This window comes from Rattus rattus, chromosome X (genome assembly GCF_011064425.1).
Source record: "Rattus rattus isolate New Zealand chromosome X, Rrattus_CSIRO_v1, whole genome shotgun sequence".
NCBI classification, from domain to species: Eukaryota; Metazoa; Chordata; class Mammalia; order Rodentia; family Muridae; genus Rattus; species Rattus rattus.
Genome location: NC_046172.1, coordinates 27,800,096 through 27,822,382, shown reverse-complemented (window position 1 = coordinate 27,822,382; position 22,287 = coordinate 27,800,096). Strand labels below are relative to the sequence as shown.

The 22,287-nt window shown below is 40.7% G+C and overlaps 1 protein-coding gene across 2 annotated transcripts; it reads left to right on the top strand.

The window, feature by feature from the left end:
- Positions 1–5,270: 5,270 nt before the first annotated feature.
- On the top strand, positions 5,271–20,550 carry LOC116888281 (rho GTPase-activating protein 6). Of its 2 annotated transcripts, XM_032889559.1 has the most exons (6): positions 5,271–5,371; positions 11,253–11,342; positions 14,649–14,697; positions 16,314–16,588; positions 18,015–18,095; positions 18,549–20,550. In XM_032889559.1, the coding sequence occupies exons 1-6, from the start codon at positions 5,329–5,331 to the stop codon at positions 19,229–19,231; spliced, it is 1,221 nt and encodes a 406-aa protein (XP_032745450.1). In that variant the 5' UTR covers positions 5,271–5,328; the 3' UTR covers positions 19,232–20,550. The 2 variants fall into 2 exon arrangements, with proteins under 2 accessions (XP_032745450.1, XP_032745451.1); XM_032889560.1 differs by lacking the exon at positions 5,271–5,371 and having other exon boundaries at positions 11,255–11,342; positions 14,656–14,697.
- The last annotated feature ends 1,737 nt before the right edge of the window (positions 20,551–22,287 follow it).

The window sequence follows — 22,287 nt, the reverse complement described above, 5'->3', positions numbered from 1 at the left end:
GAGTTTGATATAAAATCAGACTTGAATGACAGTAAGCAGTACTCCTCCATGGCTTCTGCTTTAGTTTATGCCTCTAAGTGCCATCTATAATTCTTGCCCTAACTTTCCTCAGTGATGCTGTGACCTGAGAGTTGAATACCAAATATACTTTTTCCTCCACAAGTTGAATTTTGTCATAGTGTTTTATCATAGCAATGGATACCCATGTTCTGATGGAGAAGAAGCAACATAAGTGAGGAGAGTACAAGGACCTGCTTCAAGTTCACAGCAGTTGTAGAGCTGTGATATTATCCTTCTTCATGATGTCCACATTTATCTTAATGTATATATTTCTAATGAAGCTTTTTCACTACTAGCCCTCCTTTCATTAAATACTGTTAACCTTTGTGATAACTTGTTCTAAAGGAAAACAGGACTAGTACGGCAAGCACACTGGATTGCAGATGCAAGCATAGGAAGGACCTGGACATGTCCCAGTTTGCCTTAATTATAAGCAGCACAACCAGAACCAGACCTCCAGGGTTGTGGAGTCAGATACTTCTTCGACAGCAACTCCACTCCTGTGATAGTCAGCAGAAGTGACCAGCTTGTATGAACATTCCTTTACTATTAATTTATGGACTTAATAAATAAACACAAATCCAGTTAAAAACACTGCTAGGAAACACTTGTGCCTACCTCTATAAGAGTGAAGAGCCTAGGTATCACACTGTTCTCTGAAGCTGCTGCCTGTAGTTTATTTACTGGGGTTTTGCTTCCTTATGAAGTCCCTAAATTAATGGCAAATTAATGTTTACCCAATTGAATTGAGCCTGGAGTTTAAATATTTATTAAATGGTAGTAAATGAAAAGTACAAATACAGAAAATGAGAAGTCACTGGAAAGAATGCCAGTTGCAGCTTACAATGTGAACATTTGAAAATCCATTCAGGACATCAATTCCATCTCCTTACCTTTTCCTGCCCCAGTGGATCCATTTTTTCCACCATTCATCTCAAGGGAAAAATGTTTCTTTTATTATGAGTTCTAGAAAGTTCTTTAAATCACTCTGTAACAAAAAGCAATGGGATTTAAAGGAACTAATACAGTTAATAAATTCTATGCACTCAAGTTCATTTTGCAGACTACAGAAGACGGTCTGCTCTTTAAGTTGTGGAGTCACATCCTTAATTATCTCATCGTATGTGTATGTAAATCCTTTTTCCAAGCCAAAATACTATCTTGGGACTTTCAGAGAGAAACTATATATAGATTTATAGCCCTGTCCCATTTTATGTGCATTTGTTACCAAGGAAAAGTCACGTCTACTACGTAAAATAACCCTCAACAATTAGAATCTCTTGGCAGTTAAACCTAGTTGAATGAGTAAAAACTCAAAAGTGCAGGAGACTTCAACCAAATGCACTGCACGTTATGTTTTAAATAATGATGCTTACTGCAACCTATGATAATAGTGCTTGTTATTCTGATTCCTCACACTGATAATTTGTCATTAGACAAACCATATAGCTTCAGGGACTCAAGACTGTAGTACTTGTATCACTCCACAGAACAGACATGCACTCTTGTTTCTTTTTCAGTGGGAACAGATTGGTGCTTGTACCAGGACGATATATTACATATCTAAGCATAACAAATTTTAAATGACTTAACTGTATGAACATGTGAGCATTTTCCTAATTTTCCCCTAGATATTTTTTATAAGCCTCAGGTCAAGATATACATTTTTAGCTCATATCGTTTTTGCTTTGCTCATCTTTTTGCCAGTGCTTGGAATCGATCTTCGGGTCTGACCCATGCAGAGCAAGCACTCCTCCACTGAAATTGCTCCCTTGACTTAAGGCTTTAATATGTAGCCCATATGTGGCCTCATGCCTTCCCTCTCAGCCTTACAAATACAATGCCCAGATGCTATTCCTTTGTTTCTTAATTCTCTCTCTTGGGGCCAACAGGATGGCTCAGTGAGTGAAGTTGTTTATAACACAAATCTGACTTTCACATACACACTCACACACATCAAATACATGAAAATAAAAAAATAAAAATATTTCTCATTTCAAACTTATTTATTACTCTTAAAATGGATATGATTATATATGTCTCTTTGATCAAACTTACTGGAACATGCACTTAAATGATAGGATTTTAATTGCTTAATTTATCTAATATTGTAAGAGAATGCAATCAATTATTCTTCTAAAATACCCACACTTTTTCTTCTCATTCCCTTTTAATTCTCAGATCATTGTTTTTAATCATAGAGCTCTAAATGCCATCTGTACATGTCTTTCATATTTCTATGCCCAGACAGGACCTATAAACTGAATTCCACATCCTCATTTCTTGGCTGCCTACTAGAAACGTCCACTTGGATGTCTCACAAACTTAGCAACATTATCATATCCTGAACTTCACCCAAGCTTCTCCTCCCTTAGCATCTCAAATTCAATCAATAGCTTCTCCATCTTGTTCCCCCAGCCACACAACTTGAAACCAACATTTCTGACTCTCATTATCTTCCTTTCCTTCCAATAAATTAGCTTAATTGTCACCATCATCTTGCCATCCTGGTTCAGCACCAGCATTACTGATTAGAACTCAGCAGTTGTCCCTGTTAATTTTTCTTGCTTCAACCCTGGCTTTCCTTCAATCCACTTTCCACTGAGAAGCCAGACTGATAACAATTGTGTTAGTCATCAGATTGCAATCTCTAGGAGCACCCCACTCACTTTGAACAAAAGCAGCCGTCGGAATCATGATCAAAAGGACTCTGTAACATCTGGCCCTGGCTACCTGCTTCGCCCTTACCACCCACTTCTTCCTCACTCTTACAGTCTTGTTAGAGGCTCACTGTTCCAGACTCAGGACTTTTGACATTAATTTCTTCCTTCTGCCTGGTGTAATATTCTCCAACTTTACTTTGTTTTTTTTTCCCCCTAAAATGTCATTTTCCCATAACACAATCGTCCCACTTAATATTATACCTCTTTCAGCATTTGTCACCCTTGTTTGCTGTTCTCTACAGGACTCATGTTATGCTTTCCTTGTGTATTTGTTCAATGCCCATTTCCCTAGGTTCGTTGCCAGATCCACACAGACAATGATTCTTGTCTGTTTGGTTTATAGTTGAATCCTTAAAATTCCTTTCCTGTTATTTACTCTGCATGGATTGACCAAATATCGATGCAATGAATGAAAAGAATGGACATAGGAGAGTGCCAGAAAGAGAACCATAGTAGTTCTGAACTAGAGGATATCTGAACCCCTGCTAGAGGTGAACATGGGAACTACCTATTTAGGATGGCAAGCCAGATGTAGTTTCAGCAAGATGTAGTTTCAGCTGTAGGGATAAAAAGAGTTTTGAGTGAAGATCTTCGAACCATGTGGCAAACTTTGATGCATAGTTTAAGGAAATTGGGTTCAAGTTAGCAAGCTACCACATGAAAGGCCCATCGACTGTTATATATGTTCCTTTTCCTCTAGAAACACAAACTATTTTATGGAATTTGAATGTTCAGATGACTGGAGAGTTGAAAGTTAAGTGTGACATCGGGCATATAGTTTCACCAAGAATACAAATGCTATCGAAATCTACCCACTGCCCCCGTCATTATTTGTTGAAATGTCAGCACAATGCTCAGGCTATATAAGGCTGGAGGATCTGTCTCTTGTCTCGTGGTTTTGTGTTGCCTCTAATAGAGTCACGTGCCTATTTCTCAGGCGCTGGGAATGGAATGGTTGGTCAACTTAAATTAAGGTACACTTCACCCTTGAGCCAAGGTTTGGGGAGTAGCTGGTTCTCCAGAGAGGACTGGGATATAACTTTTCTAAGAAGAGGGGAATGGAAGGTGCTAATAGCTAACAGATGAATACTACAAAGGGATAATGAAGGCTTGAACTTTACACACTGCAGTTGGAATGGAAGGAGAGGGAAGAAGTAACAAACACAGGAAGTCAAGCTGACCTCCTGGCTACGACTGGGAGTGGACAAGGCATAGGCTTGAATTCACCTTGGAGATTTTGAGCTATGTGGCCAGAATTTGGCAATTTCATTCATGAGGATTCAGGATAAAGTAGGAGGACCAGATTTATGAGAGAAGGAAGGCGTTCTCTTCCTTTCTCATCTCTGTGTTTGTTAAGAAGATTGCTTCCAGCTTCTCTAAACTCAAGAACAATTGAGTAGTGCAAGAGGCAGAAAGCAAATTCTTCCTCCAACCACTTAGTCTCAAAAGACTTGTCCCTGTGCTTTTGAGAACTCCTCTCTCGGCATTTACATGTAAGAAATAGATTTTCTCCTAGTAGCCTGAGTTGCTTCTGCTTGAGCTAGCAGAGTCTGTGGAGTAGAAAACTGCAAGTCAGAGCTGGGTTCAATCTTGTGCCATAGAACATTTCCACATGACTGACTTAAGACTGGCTTTGGATGCACTGTCAATTAGGCTGGGAGAAGTGTAGTCTTCATGTATATTGTTCCTGTTGGTGTCCATGAAATTGTGATTCAAGAAATAATCAGTAGGGGTTGGGAACAAGAAATGAGAAAGGGCAGATGTTGAATCATCATAGCCTGTGAAGAGAGGAAGCCAGCATTGTTTTGTTGTTGTTGTTGTTGTTGTTGTTGTTGTTGCTTTTTGGAGTGTTTATCATTAACTAAGCATTGTTGAAAACTATCAATACAAAATGAGTCATTTATTTACTTTAGCAACTCTTTGGATTATTACTGTTATTCCCATTTTACAAATGGGTAAACTGAGACCAACAGGTCCTTGCTAATGTATAGTGATAAAAGTCCTACAACTAAAATGGTAGACCTAAAATTTAAGGACTGTTGCTCAAGGGCATGAAAACTTAATCAGCTGACTGTTCCCGAACATTCAAGACAATCATAATTTATGCCCATTTTCACAGCATACTTCAACACACGAACTTTAGAATGTGTCCTCACTTAGCTATAAATCATGAACACTATTCCGCTTACCCATGACTGTTTGCTTCCTCAAAGCCAGGAAAATCTTGTCTGTGCAGCACAAGCATCCAAATGACTAGACTGGATTTCCAGGCATATGACATTTTGGATGGAGTGTGATTATGAGATAATCGAGTTTGTCCTGAGAATTAAACATGTTGTATGGGTTGGTATAGGCTTTGGTTTAAACAAGTAAATCAGTCTGTTTTCTTAGGGATGCAAAGCCTTGGTGTGTGCTGACATAAAGTTACTGAGGTGGGGCTTTGCATCTTTGGCAGGCTTTTACTGATACCTCAACATTTGACTCTTCCAGGTTCCCCCAGATCTCCAGAATGAAGTGCTGATCAGCCTTCTGGAGACAGATCCGGATGTTGTGGACTACCTGCTCAGAAGAAAGGCTTCCCAATCCTCGTGAGTATGCAAGTTTTCCAGCTTCTAGAGGCTGCTAGAGCCACATTGGGGAATTTTAAGGTTTTCATTCTATATCTAAAGAAATTGAAAATTAGCCATATTTGCATCCAGAGTGATACGAGTAGGATTTTGACAACTTTTTTTTCTTTTTTGCAATTCTGATCAACCTAGCTAAGCAGAAATTATTTTAGTCTAATCGACTTACCAAAGGCCAAGCCACTTTCCCAGATACTTCTCGTTTGTTTTCAACTTTCGCTAGCACCTTCGGAAACTTCTGATTGTGTTCACAGGGAGAAAAAATGCTGAACCACTGGCAAGAAGTTCAAAGGAAGATAATGTGCATAAATGATTCTAGCAGGCATGTCCAACTTGTGTCCTCGGGCCGTGTGTGCCTCAGAATAGCTAAGAACTCAGCCTGATACAAAATCACAAACTTATGAAAGCTTTATAAAGTTTTGTCTTTGTAACACAACTTTGTCAGTGACAATGTTGTGTTAAAATGTCAAAAAACTGGGTGTGTCTGTTAAAAGCCCTGATGTTAAATGCTTAATGCCCTGTAGGCTTTCTGGGGCATGGGGGGTCTTCCTTGTGCAAATTTACAGGTGGGAGTAATCCATTTCCAAATCACAAGAGTAACCTTTGCTGAGACCTAAGTGCCCTTGTGCAATGAGACGTGTGTACTTTTCCAGCTCTGTCATTATCTATAGCTTGTATTGTCTTCATAAAAATGAACAAGTTTGCAATAAGGAAAATGCAAGGCATGCTGTAAGTTATGGCTTGCCACCATGTTGCCTTGATAGGAGCACAGAAATGGGTTCCTTTTTCAGATTTTATGTTTAATCCCAGCAGTTGCCACAGAGGCAGAGTGTTTTGGAGGTGCTGATCATTTGGAAAAGTCCAGATACAGGTACACCCAGCAGGAGCACTGTCATCATACAAACACACAACCTTCAGTTTAGGACAGGAGGAGATGATTCTGTTCTCTCTTGACAGTATCAGTGTGCTATGCTTTTAATCCTTAAGTCTTGGACTGTGCATGATCTGTTGTCTTCAAAGGTGGCCTTAATCCTAGAACCAATGACAGGCCGTAGCCTAATTCATATCTTTTTTTTTTCAGACATAGATTTCTTTTAAAGATAGGGTCTATTTGGATATAACTTGAAAACAAGACATTTCCAGCTACTTCTCAAAAATAATTGCCAAATGTTATTACTTTTCATTTCAAATTATTTCAGGTGATAATAAAATTATACTATTTAGGGAGATTTAATGAAATGGAATTCTACATTGTTTAATCTCCTTCTTTCCAGGCCCGTACATTAATAGCCCAGCTAAATACAGCTTCCCTCTCATTCCAGCAGTACAAGGAAGGGCTCGTAATCAGATCAGTCTTTCGAATGCACTGTAAGAAAACTCAATCTCTGTGCCAATCAATATCAAGGAAATTTCTGGTTCAAGTGAGATGTTCTGCTTGGATTCAAGTTCCAAGAAGCACAAGTAAAATCTATAAAAAGTACAAATGGACCTGCATTTTATAGTCCTGTTTTCATATCAGAGAATTGGAACTGCACTTACATTTTTTTTCTAGATTTCTAACTCCCATCAAGGTGTAAATTCTCATTTCTCCCCAACAAACCATATGCTACCAGAATTTTAATAATATCGCTTGTTTCTCTACTGTGGGCAAGAAAACAAAAAAGTGATGTTTCTATTTGTAACTCCCTAGTTAATCTTCATTTATAACATTTTGTTGCTATATGGTAGGAAATTTTTAAAAAAGCATAGACCTGAAAAAAGGGAACTTTTGACCGTCCAAATTTCTTCTTTTGTGTGGCAGTATTTAGATAGGTACATTTGATTTTGAAAGAACCATTGACATGAATGCAATGTGGTTTTCATGAATGCTTTTGGTATATAAATGCCAAGGTAAGAACAGAATCATTCCTTCTCTGCTCTTAGAAGGACCAAGTGCACATATTAAGCCTATGCCGAGCTGTGTAATTGTTCTGTGCTCTTTTGTTCCCAATCCTTGTATGGGTGAGTCTTTAGAATGGAGAAACGAAGGAAGATTACTTTTTTTGTTTTTCTTTTGGTTTGTTTTCCTCTAGACACAGGCAAAGAACAGTCCAGACGGCCAATGCTAATGCCATGATATAAAATATAGATATCTGTGCAAATCATATTTGATTTTAGTGGCCTTCTGATGCTTGAGCAGTTGGTGGTCACTTTGGGCTATAAACATATGCCTCCCAAACTCCTGGTGTACATGGAACACTTCAAACCTTGGTAAGGTGCTTCTGTTGTGCGGTTGTATTGAGAGGATTGAGATTCTGTATTTCCAACAAGCTCCCCTGGATATTGTTGCTACTGGCCCGTGATTTACAGTTGGAGAATAGGAAGCTTAAAATGCCAAGGCATTTTCTTGACTTTATGTGCTTTCAGAACTGATGGGAGAGGTATATTATTTGGTATGTAACAGAACTCAAGATGACCAGTACTTAGACATAGTCTCAGACTTACCTGCGTATTCCAAACACCTGAAGATTGTAAAGAACACCGATCACCATGGTGCTTGCTAATTTGTTCTGGATTGCTGTCCAGTCATTGGGATTTTTCAGAGCTTCCCAGATTGATTCTAATAAGCAGCCCCAACTCCAAAGAACTTACTGAGATCTACAACTTGGTTTCTCTATGTTTAAGTTCCCATGGAGACTTAGGTAGTGTGAGTTTTGATCTTCAATGTGTGTCCTTGGGTTGATAAAGGAGTATCACAAATATTCTGCCTTATAAATCCACGATTGGGGTTTGTAGAAAAGAAAAAAGGTGTGAGTTGCAGTTTCATGGTGGCTTCTGGGGTAAGGAAGCACTTGCAGTGCACTTGGAAACTCAGTAAAGATGTGACTGGGTCTGGGTGTTCAGATTGCTACTCCTGGACTTCATCTAAACAGTAAAGTTGCCATCAGCCTGAAGATACAATAATGAAGGTAGGCAGGTGTGTCCGAAAATAGCAGGCTAAGGTAGGTGGGGTGACATTAAAATCAGAAAGTAGTGATAAAGGAATACAGTGACTAAGTATCCCTGTAATTATAGATTTATAGTGATTATAAATTACAGTACCCCAAACTGACAGATGGTGCTGGCTACCGTGGTACTCATGTCAATTAACCACCAATCAGCTATGTCTGTGTAATTTATGACACTGCATGCGAGCTCCCAGTTGTGATTGAGATCTCCTTATGTTCAAATTCAACTGTATTTTATTAGTTTTTGTGCTAGAGGTACGTTCATGGATGACACTCTGACTCCATTTTCTCACCTGTTAACTGGAGATTAAAGTTACTATTGGGTTACTCTGAACATCACCATATGGTTCATTTAAATGGCTTCTTGTATAAAAGGCATTGTCACTGTCTCCCTTGATATCTATGAGCTAACAGATGACCGCGAAATATGGCCCATGAGAAAGAGATGGCATCATGTCTAAAAGCGTAACTCCTTATTCACTGGAGACTTTTGACTTTCCCCTGAAGCCTCCATTCCCCAGTTGACATATATAAGTAAAGGTTGAGATTCCTGTATGGCCAAATGGAAATGTCACAAGATTTAATTAGGAGGGAAACAAAATGAATTTTCGAAACAGGGTAAACCACAGAATGAGGTAATATTTATTATTGTTGTTATTTCTGTTTTGAAAGCACAAATGTTTTTTGATATTTGGCAGCCTGGTGTTTTGTTTTGATTTGGGTTTTTCCCTTTGTGTATTACATCTGAATTGGGTGAGAGTAAAGAGAATTTATTGTCTTTTCATGTGCGCATGCACTTCAGTGTTCAGCTTCAACCAAAGTGGTATGCTAAAGGAATTAGAAGAAATTTTCAGTACCAAAGTTGCTAGGCGTCCCACCTTTTAACAGCTTGTCTGATGTACTTGCTAGAATTATGTGCTCTTTTCTTCAGAAGTCCCTAAAACAGACTCCCCTCTCTGATTCAGGAATGTATGTTAGAATATAGAAGAGGATGGAATGTTAATCTAAGAAGACCAGGCAGGTTGAATGAAGATCTCTAAAGCTAAACGAAAGTGCTATAGCAGGGTCAGGACAAGGATCAGGCAAAGGAAACACCTATCTAGGCACAAAATTTAAGGAAATATGAACTCAGTCACGAACACACCATTGTAATATAATTATCTTACAAAATCAAATTCGATTCCCACTAGACAAGGAGAAGCAGAGAGGAAACATTTTTTAAATACCAATACCTTACTTAGCCACCCACGATGGCAAGCCGATGGTAAAATGTGTGAGCCTGCCCTAAATGGGGGCAACCCATCAATTATGTTGTCACAATGTGCACTTTGTCCCTTTTTAATTCAGACAATTACTAAGTGTGACAGTTTCTGTTGACCAAGTGACAATTTGAAATGGTTTTAGTTAAGTTAACCTGAGATTAGATAATGATAACATTGTTGCATATAAACGATGCATTGAAGCTTAATTCAATGTTAAAAGTTCCAATATACCTATTTTTCATTCTTTTAGTAATTTTTGGCTTCTATAATGTTCTAGCGAGAGAAATGACCCTCACATAAAATGTATTTATATTGAAGTGCACAGTTTTCTTTTATTCACTAAGGTGTTTCAGACACCTGGATCTCTGCACAAGCAATGCCTAGTACAACTGAACATAATCCCGTATGAACATGATCTGTAAATCGACAGCTGGGAAGATGAAACCCAGTGGGACTCTGGATTATCTATGGCATGGAAACTAATTCTAAAAATAATTCTTGTCATTTTCAAATGTGGGCTTCACAAAACCCAAGGAGCCCGGCCTGTAATTTCAGCATTTGGGAGTTGGGAACAAGAGAATCAGGAGCTTTGAGGCCAGCCCTGCCTACTTAGTAAGTTTGAGGCCACCATTGGTTGCAAGAGACCTTGTTTCAGAGCAATAAACAAACGAAAACACAGTAAAGAAAATTTTCCTTTTTTCTATCAATCCTCATAGTTGTCCCAGAAATATAATAGAAATTCAACCAAACTAGACAGAACATTCGTTCCTCCCCATATGGGAAAACAAACTTAACTGTATTTTGAGAGAAAGTAGACACAAATGAACCAAACCCATATGCATCTATATTTAAATTTCAACGTAATTATGTTTGTTAGTGGCTTTCACTGTTTTTATTGAAATTATAAAAAATAAATAAATAAATAAATAAATAAATAAATAGGAACCCCTGTAACCAGTGCATCAAGATTACCGATGAAGACCTCTGTTTGTTCCAAAAACAAGTTAGGAACTATAAGATCTCTGTTCTTTATAGAGAGAAGGCCACCCAAATCATAAATCAACTTTGTGTACTATGAAAGGGTGATAGGTTTCTTGTAGTTTAGTGGTATTTTTTTTAGTTTATCAACATAGTACCACTTGGATCATTCATTCTAATCTATCACCACTCATAATTAAAGGCGTCTTTTACCACTCTGTGGACTGTTATAAAATAAATTGCCATTTCTGCCTACATCTTGTACTGGTTCTACCATCCGGAGCAGAGGTGAGATTCACATCAGCACCTCTTCAAAGAGGTATTTTATCCCTCGGGAGTCTACCAAGGGAAGCTCTGCCGCCCGGTGCATGATTACTGTGGGCATCTCCATAATTCTAATGCTGCTGTGACAATGGATTACTTCCTGGTGCAATTAATAGTGCACAAGATGACCACAAACTTTGCATTCCAACAGGCTGTATCCATTGAGTGACTGAGCCAAGGACAAAGACAGCATACCTTTTGAAATCTTTTTGTCTTTCTCAACTAGACAGCTTTCAGCAATGAGCTGGGCCAGTAACACTAAGAGTTGAATTGGAGTTCTTCATTTATTCACAGAACCAGTTCTGTATTTCCGGCCGCAGTGCAGGCTTGCTCACAGTACCCTGCCAGCGCGTTTACACCCTGACCTGGAGAGACCAGCTAAGGGTGAGAATGTTGATTCAGTCTCCATGCCCATCTCATGTTTGGTTAGCTAGGACTGGCCATGCATGCTGGGGATGGTCCTGGGGTTGATGAATCGAACAAGTTACCCTCCCTGCTTAAGAACAAACCCATGTTGAGCCCATCTACTCAATAACCCTACCCTTGATGCACAGTACACTGAGTATGAAAAGTAAAGGAGCTAGACACATTGGGACTCAAAACCACGTGACTTAGCCAACATTCTGTTAAGATCCAAAAACATAGAAAGGCCACACCAAGCTTTAGAGACAATGCCTCAGCTACTGCTGCCCTCATCAAAGCTGGTCATTTCTGTAAACAAGTACTCAGATATCTTCTTAATGCTCACTTGGAACAATCTTCTTAGACTTTGGGGTCCTTTATGCAAATCAGAAAGAACACATGTGAAGCTTATTTCACAGATTCTGAAGAGGATGATATCTGGCTCTATCTGGGAATTCTTTTGACAAGGGTTCATAAGCAAATCTGGCTACACCTCTCTCACTTCTGCTGAGAATACAAAATGAAGGAGATGTTTTAAACATTTTAAGTGGCCATTAACTATAAGTTAAAGTATAGTTTTTTTAAATATTAATTTACCACACCAAATACATGTGCATAATAAATTTTACACAAAGTCCAAACTTTACTACATGGACTACTAGACAAATAAGGTAGTTTAACCAACTCCCTGTTTTTCTTGGTCATTTCTAATCATAGGTCAGGAGCAAAAGCATTCCAGACTAGATTAGTGCAAGTTCTACCATATAAAGAACTTGAATAGCTGTTACCCACATTACAGTCCAAAGCAACATGACAAATATTTTTCAAGCTGCTTCCAATGTGGACCTATATTGTACCCATTTCCGTAGCTAGAATATAGCAATGGGGGAATACAAAAAGGGAGGGCGTCATCTGTCATTAGATGGCACTGTCTGTGTCCCTGGCTGTGACATTAGCCACTGGGAAGCCCTCAACTGTAAAACAATTTGTGTGCCTCTATATCCAAAACGTATCTTCAACCACATCCCCTAATTCCTACTGCCTCACAAACCAGGCTTCACTGCATTTTCTGAGTCCTGAACATGAAGGCTAGAGGAGGCTTAAGTGTTGGCTGGGATGGGTATACTACCCTGCTTTGTCTAGTTGAGGCTCATCCATACCAAGGTCACAATCATAAATTGACTTCTAGTTGAGTCAACACCGCAACTCGATCTTCACTGGTACTCTCTTGACTCTTAGAAGATCTTTAGCTCACTCTCATATATATGTGGATTGGGATGGGAAGGAAGGTATGATTATAAGAGACCCTTAAAAGCCTTCATGTATCAGAATCTTCTAGAAACAATCTGCTGGCCATACCCCCAGGCTTTCATTTCAGTAGGCAAAGATGGCTTCGTAGGCAACAGCGTGGTCCTCAAAAAGATCTCCTGTTTGTTGTAGCAACCTCTTGTTGCCATCTTGAAATATTTCAAGCACGGTGTCCCACATGCTTAGTTTGCAGCAGGCTCCATGGCTGATTCAACCAGGTCAAAGGCCAGAGTGGAGGCTGCAATGCATGTTTCCAAATGATAGAGATGCAGCACTTTTAGGGAGAATACATTCTCCTTTCACAGCTGCTAAATGAACTTTTGCAAAGTCGACATGGAGGAAAGAGGAAAGGGACAAGGGCCCTCTCTCCTTTTGTTCTGGGAGATCCAATGTGAGCAACGAGAATGGAAGAAACACTAGTAGAGTGATGGGAGTTCATGTTTCAATTATTCTTGATTGCCCTTGTTTTGTTTCCTTTTCACCAAACCACTAAACATGACATTGCCTGTTCTGCATTTTCCCAACAACTCATGTAAGTACAATTCCCCTCTGCACGCCAGCTCCATTAGAAGTGTCTGAAGCACCATGGAAAAGTATGTGTAGTGGAGCAGTGTCATAGGAAGCAATGTGAGAGGGGGAAAAAGGAAAACAATGGGAAGAGTGGTAAGCTGAGTTTGGGGTGATAAGTATACAGATACCCCATAAGCATCGATGCAACCGCTTACACAGGGCTCCGTGTCCTTTGAGCCTTCTAGCCCTCATAGCAGAGAGATGTGCATTATTTATTACAGAGCTCGTCATAACACTGGGTAAAAAGAAAAATCTACTCCTTCTACAGAAACCTTAAATGCTCCCGTTGTGAAGTCGTGAGAGAAACTTTTCTTCCCTGAGGTCTCTCACTTCTGCTCATAACTCCTGACTGAATGTACATTTAGACCATTGCCCTGGATGTTTGTCATCTACATTTCCGGTAGGAAGAGATGTGCAACACATAAGCCGAAATTATTGTGGTGTCTGTGAACCACCTCCAACCCACATCCCACCAATAAAAGGTGGCAAAGTGCAAACGGCACAGTGTTTCAGGTGGGCTCATGAATTGGGCAATGTCTGAGGCTCTCTCATCCAATAAGGCTATGGTTTCCCAACACTAGATATGCAACCATGACTTAGTCTTGTGGAGTGGAACTAAGAGATTTTCACTAATGACTGAAAAGAAAATGTCACCGAAGAAGAGGAAACTACTAAATCAGCCCACTAATCTGATCTGTGACCCTTCTGGTTCTAAATTGAACCAGTTTAATACAGTCACTTCTTTTTGTGTTCATAATCTTTCCCAAAAAGAGCCACATCCCATGACAATGGGCCACTACCCATTTGTATGAATTTGTTTCCCTACCTAGAATTAAAAAGAGTTTCTTTTCCCTTTAATTAGGTATGGTGTTTAGTCCCCTCCACCCACCTTCCCAGCAGAAGCTGTTAGCTTCTTCTTGATTTTATTTTCCTTCGAATTCACTGGCAGCCTACAAGTCTAGAAAATCATCCCCGTGGCCATCCTTTGGCTCCTGCCTATAAGATTGTGTGATATCGGTTCAAAGAGGAGGCAAGCAAAGGTCTTAGTTATTCTGTGTGGGTAGAGAATCTCCTCAGCCAAAGAGCCAGGGTCCAGGCTGCCTCTGACAGGCATGGCCTATCACAAATGCCAGGATGTTTTTCCCCTGGGTACTAACCCTTGCTGGAAACCTGAGATAAAGCTAGGGCCCCATGAATCCACTTCCTTCATTTTGCATGCCAAAAACCATTTGGCTAGGAGAGGATTGCTCTGGGTATGTTTACCTTCTTTGCGACCACAAAGGATTTGTTTGGAAAACTGCAACAAATGGAAACCAAAGACTAGTAAAGAGAAGCAAATAGGGTAGGGGTGTGGGGAGGCAGAAGCGCATTGTGAAACGTTTAATCAACCTTTGATCATTTCCCTTTAAGATGTCAGGGCCACTGTTTTGAGGAAGGTAGAAAATAAAGATAGTTCCAGGTAAGACATGCGCAGTTCTGATGTTTTCCGGTATTCTCATTTTCCTGTTCCATTTACATTCTTGCTGTTATTTCTGTTGCTATGACAACTCATAAGTGTGGATGCTAATAGTATGTGAGATAATGCTGTAGATTACATCGCAGAAGTATTAATGCCTTGCAAAATCGTGTTCTGTGTATTCACGTATACTCGGTTCTTTATGACAGTAATTTATTTACTGGTTTAGCCACCACTTCATACATGAACAGACATTTCCACCAGTAACATCATTGTCTTCATCACAGAAAGTATAAATTTATTTGCTAAGTGTGCAGAGGGTAAAGAAAAGTTTTCCTTAAAGCAACAATGAACTGTAAGTCTGGATTATCGGGGAGAGGGACTTTTATTTGTTAATCATTTTATTTGTTTACATTTCAAATGTTATCCTAACCCTCTCCTCTTCCCGTTTGCCTCTAAGAGGGTGCTCCCCCACCTACACACATACTCCTACCTACCCTTCTTGCATCCTCCCTATGCTGGGGCATCAAACCTCCACAGGACCAAGCACCACCCCTCCCACTGATGCCAGATAAAGCCATCTTCTGCTACAAATGCAGTGGGAGCTTTGGACTGGCCCACGTATGCTCTTTGGTTGGTGGTTTAGTCTCTGGGAGCTCTGAGGGATCTGGTTAGTTGATATTGTTCTTCCTATGAGGTGCAAACCTGTTCAGCTCCTCAGTCCTTCCCCTAACTTTTCCATTGGGTTCCCTAGGCTCAGTCCAATGGTTGGCTGTGAGTATCTGCTTCTGTCTTAGTCAGGTGCTGGTAGAATCTCTCAGGAGACAGCTCCTGTCTGCAAGCATTTCTTGGCTTCAGCACTAGTGTTGGGGTTTGCTGTTTGCAGATGAAATGGATGGCATGGTGGGGCGGTCTCTGGATGGCCTTTCCTTCAGCCTCTGTTCCATTTTTGTCCTTGAATTTCCTTTAACTCAGTATTGTCCCTGTCTGGGTTGTTTTTAATTCAGGAGACAGAGGAAGGCAAAAGAGTCATCTTTTTCTTTTCCTTGTTGAGTAGTCCACCCCCCACCCCACCCCCACCCCCGCCAACCACCGCCCGCCCTTCGCCGAGGCTTTAACCCTTAAATGTAGTCAGGCTTCAGTCCAGGAGGCACATGAGTGATGCAAGGTGGTGACAGCGGTCCATCTGTATTTATGTCCTGTTTTTGTTAAACCTCTTAGGTTTTATTCCTCTCTGCCAGCGGGCAGAGTTGCTGAACACAGGCCTGTATGGCTTCATCTCCACCCTTCTAGTTGACCTTTGTTTTGTACCATTTGTGAGGATTTACTGCCCTCTGCTGGTTGAACCCCCGCAACTACAGAACTTCCTTTTCTCCTCTGGCCCCTCCCTCCTTTGCCAGCTGCCATGTCTTGTTACATTTGTTGTGTTTTACTGCCATCTTGTGATCATGTTATAGAAAAACGTTTGCACATTATTGATGGGGCTGTATTTGTTGGATCATTGCTCAAAAGGTCTTTTTTATTTCCGCCTCCATGTCCATGTCTTCGAAATACTGCACTAGCAATTGTGTAATGTCTGAATCTGATCATACTTACACACCTGCCTTATCTTATGCTAGGAGCCCTGACATGCTTCAGTCGGAAGTTTCCTTTTCCATGGGAGGGAGGCATTCATCTACAGACTCCAACAAGGCCTCCAGTGGAGACATCTCCCCTTATGACAACAACTCCCCAGTACTGTCTGAGCGCTCCCTGCTGGCTATGCAAGAAGACAGGGCCCGGGGGGGCTCGGAGAAGCTTTATAAAGTGCCAGAGCATTATACACTGTTGGACCACTTGCCATCGCCAAAGTCGAAGTCAAGAGAAAGTTCTCCTGGACCAAGGCTTGGAAAAGGTAACTGAAGCCTGGCTGTGACAGCCCAGTGACTTAATCACCTGCCTGTGGTTGTAACACGGGTGGGCCATGTTGGATTTTCTTCATGTTTGCTGTTTCTCTAATTCAAAGAATATTTACCGAGTATCTGCTAAATACAAAAGATGGGAGAAAGGAATGGTGACCCCAAGGCATTGACTTAGAAGGTGCCTTCAACCTCTGATTCTCAAATATTTGTGAAGTGAACACATGCCTCAAAAAGCCACTTATTTTCCCAAACAATCTTTTCTTTTCAGTATCCAGGGGAGCCTCTGTGTACCTGCCAGTGGATTCACATTGCTTATTTGCTAGTCTCAGATGTCACTCAATTATTTCTGTCACTTTTATAAAGAAAAAGTGCTGAACCTACCATATAACAATGCAGTGTACTAAAACTAGACAATGTCAGCATCCTGGGACAAAAGCACTAGCGTGGGTGTCACAATGATGTTCTGCCACTTCCAGCTAACAGGATGTCAAAGGAATAACTGAGCTCCGCAGAGGCCCAGATGAATGCCCCATGTATTGGTTCATTAGTGAATCTACAAGCAGTCAGTATTGCAACATTTACCTGGCTAATCCGTGCCGAATAATCTTGCAGGCACTTCTAGTCTCTTCTTACTTTGAATGTCTTAGTGTCCTATGATCTTCTGAAGATCTAAAGCAGTGGTTCTCTACCTGTCGGGAGAAGGGAGGAGAAAGGAACACACACAGGAACAAATCTGCTGGTGGCAGTAGGGCAGTGTCCCTGAGGGATGTTCAGAATCTAGCATTACTGTCTCTGTACATCTGTATTTCTGTAGCTGGAATCCATGTGGCCTTGTGTGAGTGTCCTACTACTGTTAGCACTCACAATGAAGTTACATACAGGTTAGCCCTCTTATCCTTTGGGAAGTCAGAAATCACGTGGGTGCATAGAACTGCTTTCTGGTCTGGAGGATGTGGGGAACAATCCATGTTCGGCCACTTCCTAGCTTCTGCAGGCCAAGCTTCATGGCTGTTTCTTTCATCTCTGAAGCTACCAACATAGCAGTATCTTTCTCTTGCCTGCCTCTTACCCTTTTGATGAAATCAGACCCAGGACCCTCCTGGGTCCTCCAGGAGAGTCACCTGACCTCCTGAACCAGGGGTATATGCAAAGTCCATCCGTAGAAGTTCTGAGTTCTGGGGGTCATGACACACATTTACTATGTATTAACTCTGCTTCTCAGAAACATGATACAGAAAGAACATTTATGGGTCCATCCCCAACACAACAAATTTCTTGAAAACCAGATCTAAGTAGTATTGTTTTGCATCTAGTAAACCTTGAGTACGATATTTTATGCCAAAGAAATGTAATGATAATATTTATTGGTCTTATTCTTAACTTTCTCTGTTGTGGACCCCTTCATGCTATCTTTCCTAGATATGTCAGAGGAGCCTTTCAATATCTGGGGAACTTGGCATTCAACATTAAAAAGCGGATCCAAAGACCCAGGAATGACAGGTGAAGTGCCATTTTTAAACCGTCTCCTTTAAAAATGTATTTTCCCTATCTCTACTTTGGTATTCTTAAGGGAACTGTTTGCCAACCATCATTCAGAAAATATTGAAAAGAGAAGAAGAAAGGGACACTAGCTCTTTGGGCTTTCTGCCTCAATATGCTAAGCTTGGCCAGTAGTTCACTGCTGCTCTTTTCCTAAAGCCTAGGCTGTCGTGGCAGTTATGTAGTTTGGCAGCTAAGCTAAGCCTGTGAGAATCTAGGTATGTGTCTGGAGTGTCCATGTAAATGCTTCTGCTATCAGAAAGAACCTGCCATCACTCTTGCTAGGTAGTTAATAGCTGGAGGTATGCTGTGCATTTTCAGCTGTAAAAGGAAGTAATGCAATGAAAAGAACAAGCAGCTAATCCCCAAGGCAGTTGTCCAAACTAACCCCAGTTCTTGCCTTTCTGGCTCCAGGTTCCTATGGTGACATTTTTGAAAGCAGCTCCCTCCGACCGAGGCTGTGTTCCCTCTCTCAAGGGAACCTATCCCTGAATTGGCCTCGGTGTCAAGGGAGCACCACGGGGATGGACAGTGGCACTCAGGTAATTCGGAGGACTCAGACAGCGGCCACCGTGGAGCAGTGCAATGTCCACCTTCCGGTGTCACGTGTCTGCAGCACTCCCCACATCCAGGACGGCGGCAGGGGGTCCAGGCGGCCTGCAGCCAGGTCTGAGCCATTTTTGTCCTTAAACAGCACGGAAGACCTGGCCGAGGGCAAGGAGGATGTGGCCTGGCTGCAAAGCCAGGCCCAAGCTGTGTACCAGAGACCTCAGGAGAGTGGTAGAGATGACAGGCGCCCCCCTCCACCTTACCCAGGGTCAGGGAAGCCTGCCACGACCTCGGCCCAGCAGCCACTAGAGCCTCCCCTATGGAGGCTCCAGAGGCAGGAAGAAGGTTCAGAAACAGCTGTGGAAGAAGGAGGCCAGCAGGCCTCAGGGGAACATCAGACCAGGCCAAAAAAACTGAGCAGCGCCTACTCCCTCTCAGCCAGTGAGCAGGACAAGCAGAACTTAGGGGAAGCCAGCTGGCTCGACTGGCAGCGAGAGCGGTGGCAGATCTGGGAGCTCTTGTCGACTGACAACCCCGATGCCTCCTGAAACCCTAGTATAAGCCTGCCAGCAGCTGAGCCTCCACCTTCCAAAACATCTCCGCCCAGACCTGGAAACTATGGACAATTGACACTTACTCGTTTTTTTTTTGTTTTTCCACATTTTGAAAAGTAACACAAGAAAAAGTCCACTTCCAGATTCACTTCTACCCTTGCCATTTATGGTAAGACTCTATTGCATAGCCAGCCTTAGGAAAAGCAAACAAACATGACAATTCCCAATCTAAAAACAACCCACATTGGCTTTATGTAAAATCAAACTCTTGCTTTGTTACAGCTTAAGTGTATTTATGTGTCTTCAATTTTGGCTATTGTGTATTCTGTAACAAATTATGTATATCAATATGATATTCACAGAGAAGACAGAACAATTAGAAAAAATCACTGCACTTATATTACACTTTGAGATATATTAAGCAACCAGATTCTATATGCTCTGGATTATGCACAAGCTGGCATCTGCTTTTTGCCATCACTTCTTTAACTGGGGACACCCTCCTTCAATGCCTAAAGAAATACTAACCAACCAAAAGAGAAATGAGAAGCCATATTTTTATATAGTATTGAGACACAAAAGTTATAGACACTGAATGCTTTTTCATAGTGAGTATGTTTTAAGGAAATATTAAATTTGATACATTATGAAGTATATTTTTAGACACTGTTTAGAAAGGACTCAGTGAATCAAATCAGAGAAAGGTGGTGCCTAAGAGTACTTAAGAAAATTTCCATCCCATTCTAGGTCAAATTCAATTTTATATAGGCCTCTTATAATATATATTTATAAAGTATTACTTTTATGTATTTTTCAAAACTACCAACTGAAATTCAATCATAAAAAGTTTTAAAATACAAATACACATTCAAATTATACATCATTTCCCCCCATCTGCTCTGTTATCAATTTTAGCCCAATTACAAGCAAGTCCTTGTAAAGTAAATCCTATGGGGGGGAGCAAAAAAGCTACATCTTTGCGCTTACATTGTACCAAAGGCTGAGGAAATGTGTCTTCAGTAATATTATGTGTATTGTAATGGTATTGTAATGTGTGTGTTACTACAGTATACAGTACTTCAGTAATTTCAAGTGTTACAACTGCAAAACCACTTTTGACCAGCAGGTGGCAGTTTGCTTCAGTATTTTCCAATTTTTTTTTTTTCAAATCAGAAGGGTCAGTGTATTATATACAAAGAGGGTTATATATATATAACGTGATACTCTTCATTTTCATGTTGGCAATGAAATTTTTCAGTGGTGTTTCTTAAAATTCTATCTTGTGCCATGGTGAATAAAATGTTAAGCAAAAATTTGTTGTCGGCCTTTAAATCTAACAAAGGAACTCACATCCTATCCCACATAGATCATTCACCACTCACCCTTTGGCAATTTCACAAATACACGCATACAGTTAGAGCTAGATTTTAAAATAGCTTGTATCTTGGGGCTTGGGGACATCAAGTCAGTGATACTGAAATATGTGCATGTGTACAATGATCTGTTGCAAGGAAGGCTGGTTTTCTTGTCACTTAGAAAGGCCTATTAAACGTGACAGACACTCAGGGTTCGTGCCTTAGGCAGGTATCACTCAACACAGTCTTGTTGAAAAGTTGTGTCTGTTCCAAGGCCTCAACCTGCCTGACTGGCTGTAGATATGAACTGTATTGGTTAGTACTTGGGAACTAGTTGGGTGACATTTGGGCTGTCACTAGGCTCAACACTTCCGATATTGGCTCAGAACATAGACGATTTGTCTGAAGCCCTCAGTTTTGCTTTATTTACCCTCACAGAGCACAGGTATATACAAGACTCATAGTGAATGCTATCTGGTTGTAGCACTCAAGTGACTTTTCTATAGCACTCATCTTTATCCCAGTGCCTTGAATTTGACCATGGTCTGACAAGTTCTTTCGCCTGTTCTGAAACTCCTGATATTCTGGACCTTCTTCTCACCATACTTATGGTTTTATTTAAATCTTTTAAACCAAATGAATCAAATTATATACATATATATATATATACACATACATACATATATACATGTATACACATATATATGGAAGATCTAAATTTGACAGAAAACAGCTTGATATTCACATCCCCTATCTCTTTGCCCATTTAAGCTCTACGTCCACATCTTTTACTTTGGGGAGAATTTGTTTCTTCTCTGCCTTTATCACATTGCAAATGTGATGTTTGTCTATACCCAGTGTTCCTATAGGAAGATGCGGGGTGCAAACATGAGAGTGCCTCAAAGTACATGGGCCAACCAACCTGGCCTAGACAAGGGTGAACAAGAGAGATATCTCCGACAAGGTGGACAGCAAGGACTGATACCCAAGGTTGCCCTCTGATGCTGCTACATGAGCTGCGACCTGGAGATCCCCCCGACATATACACCATTACACACATCATAAAAACAAATGGGAAATCTTTTTCAACTATTTGAAAACACACAAGACCCCAAACCTATGTAGAATTGAGGTCATTTTTAATACTGTATAATATGTGGTATGATGCCTGGCAAGAAAAACCAATGGCAAATTGGACAAAACAGTTTTACTAGGATGCTCGTTCCTCATGAGGAAAGTGATCGTAGGGACAAGATGCCTCCGATCTATGAATACTCAATCATTCTGGTTTTGGATCTCTGGCTAAAGGGTCAGAATGGTGATGACAGAATAGCCAAATACACATTTGCCTTGATCCCTCTAAGTAGCTATTAACATATGTTTGGTGTGGGTTTTGATAGATAAAAACAACCATCATATGCCAATGGGGGATATGTGCAAATGGGGGAAATTTATAAATAAATTCAGCTTGCTTCTTTTCTTATGTACATTTTAATACACATCTGCTTGCCAGAGAAACAGTACTGAGATTGAATATAAACAGATACTGGGACAAAGTGGAGGCCCAGGCTGTCTCTTGGTCTGATAAGCAAACGGCAGGAGGTAGATTTTACTGAACTAAGAAGAAAGGAGTTGTCTGCAGAAGAGTCACACAGAGATGAAAACAGGATGTCTTGACCAGAGTCATAAAATTTT

What these genes read in the sequence shown, in the direction of transcription:
- LOC116888281 (XM_032889559.1), top strand. Translation starts at nt 5,329, where the DNA reads ATGTTGTGGACTACCTGCTCAGAAGAAAGGCTTCCCAATCCTC. An exon ending in GAAAATAAAGATAGTTCCAG is followed by an intron (nt 14,698 to 16,313) that starts GTAAGACATGCG and finishes ATCTTATGCTAG; the next exon opens with GAGCCCTGACATGCTTCAGT. An exon ending in TGGACCAAGGCTTGGAAAAG is followed by an intron (nt 16,589 to 18,014) that starts GTAACTGAAGCC and finishes TATCTTTCCTAG; the next exon opens with ATATGTCAGAGGAGCCTTTC.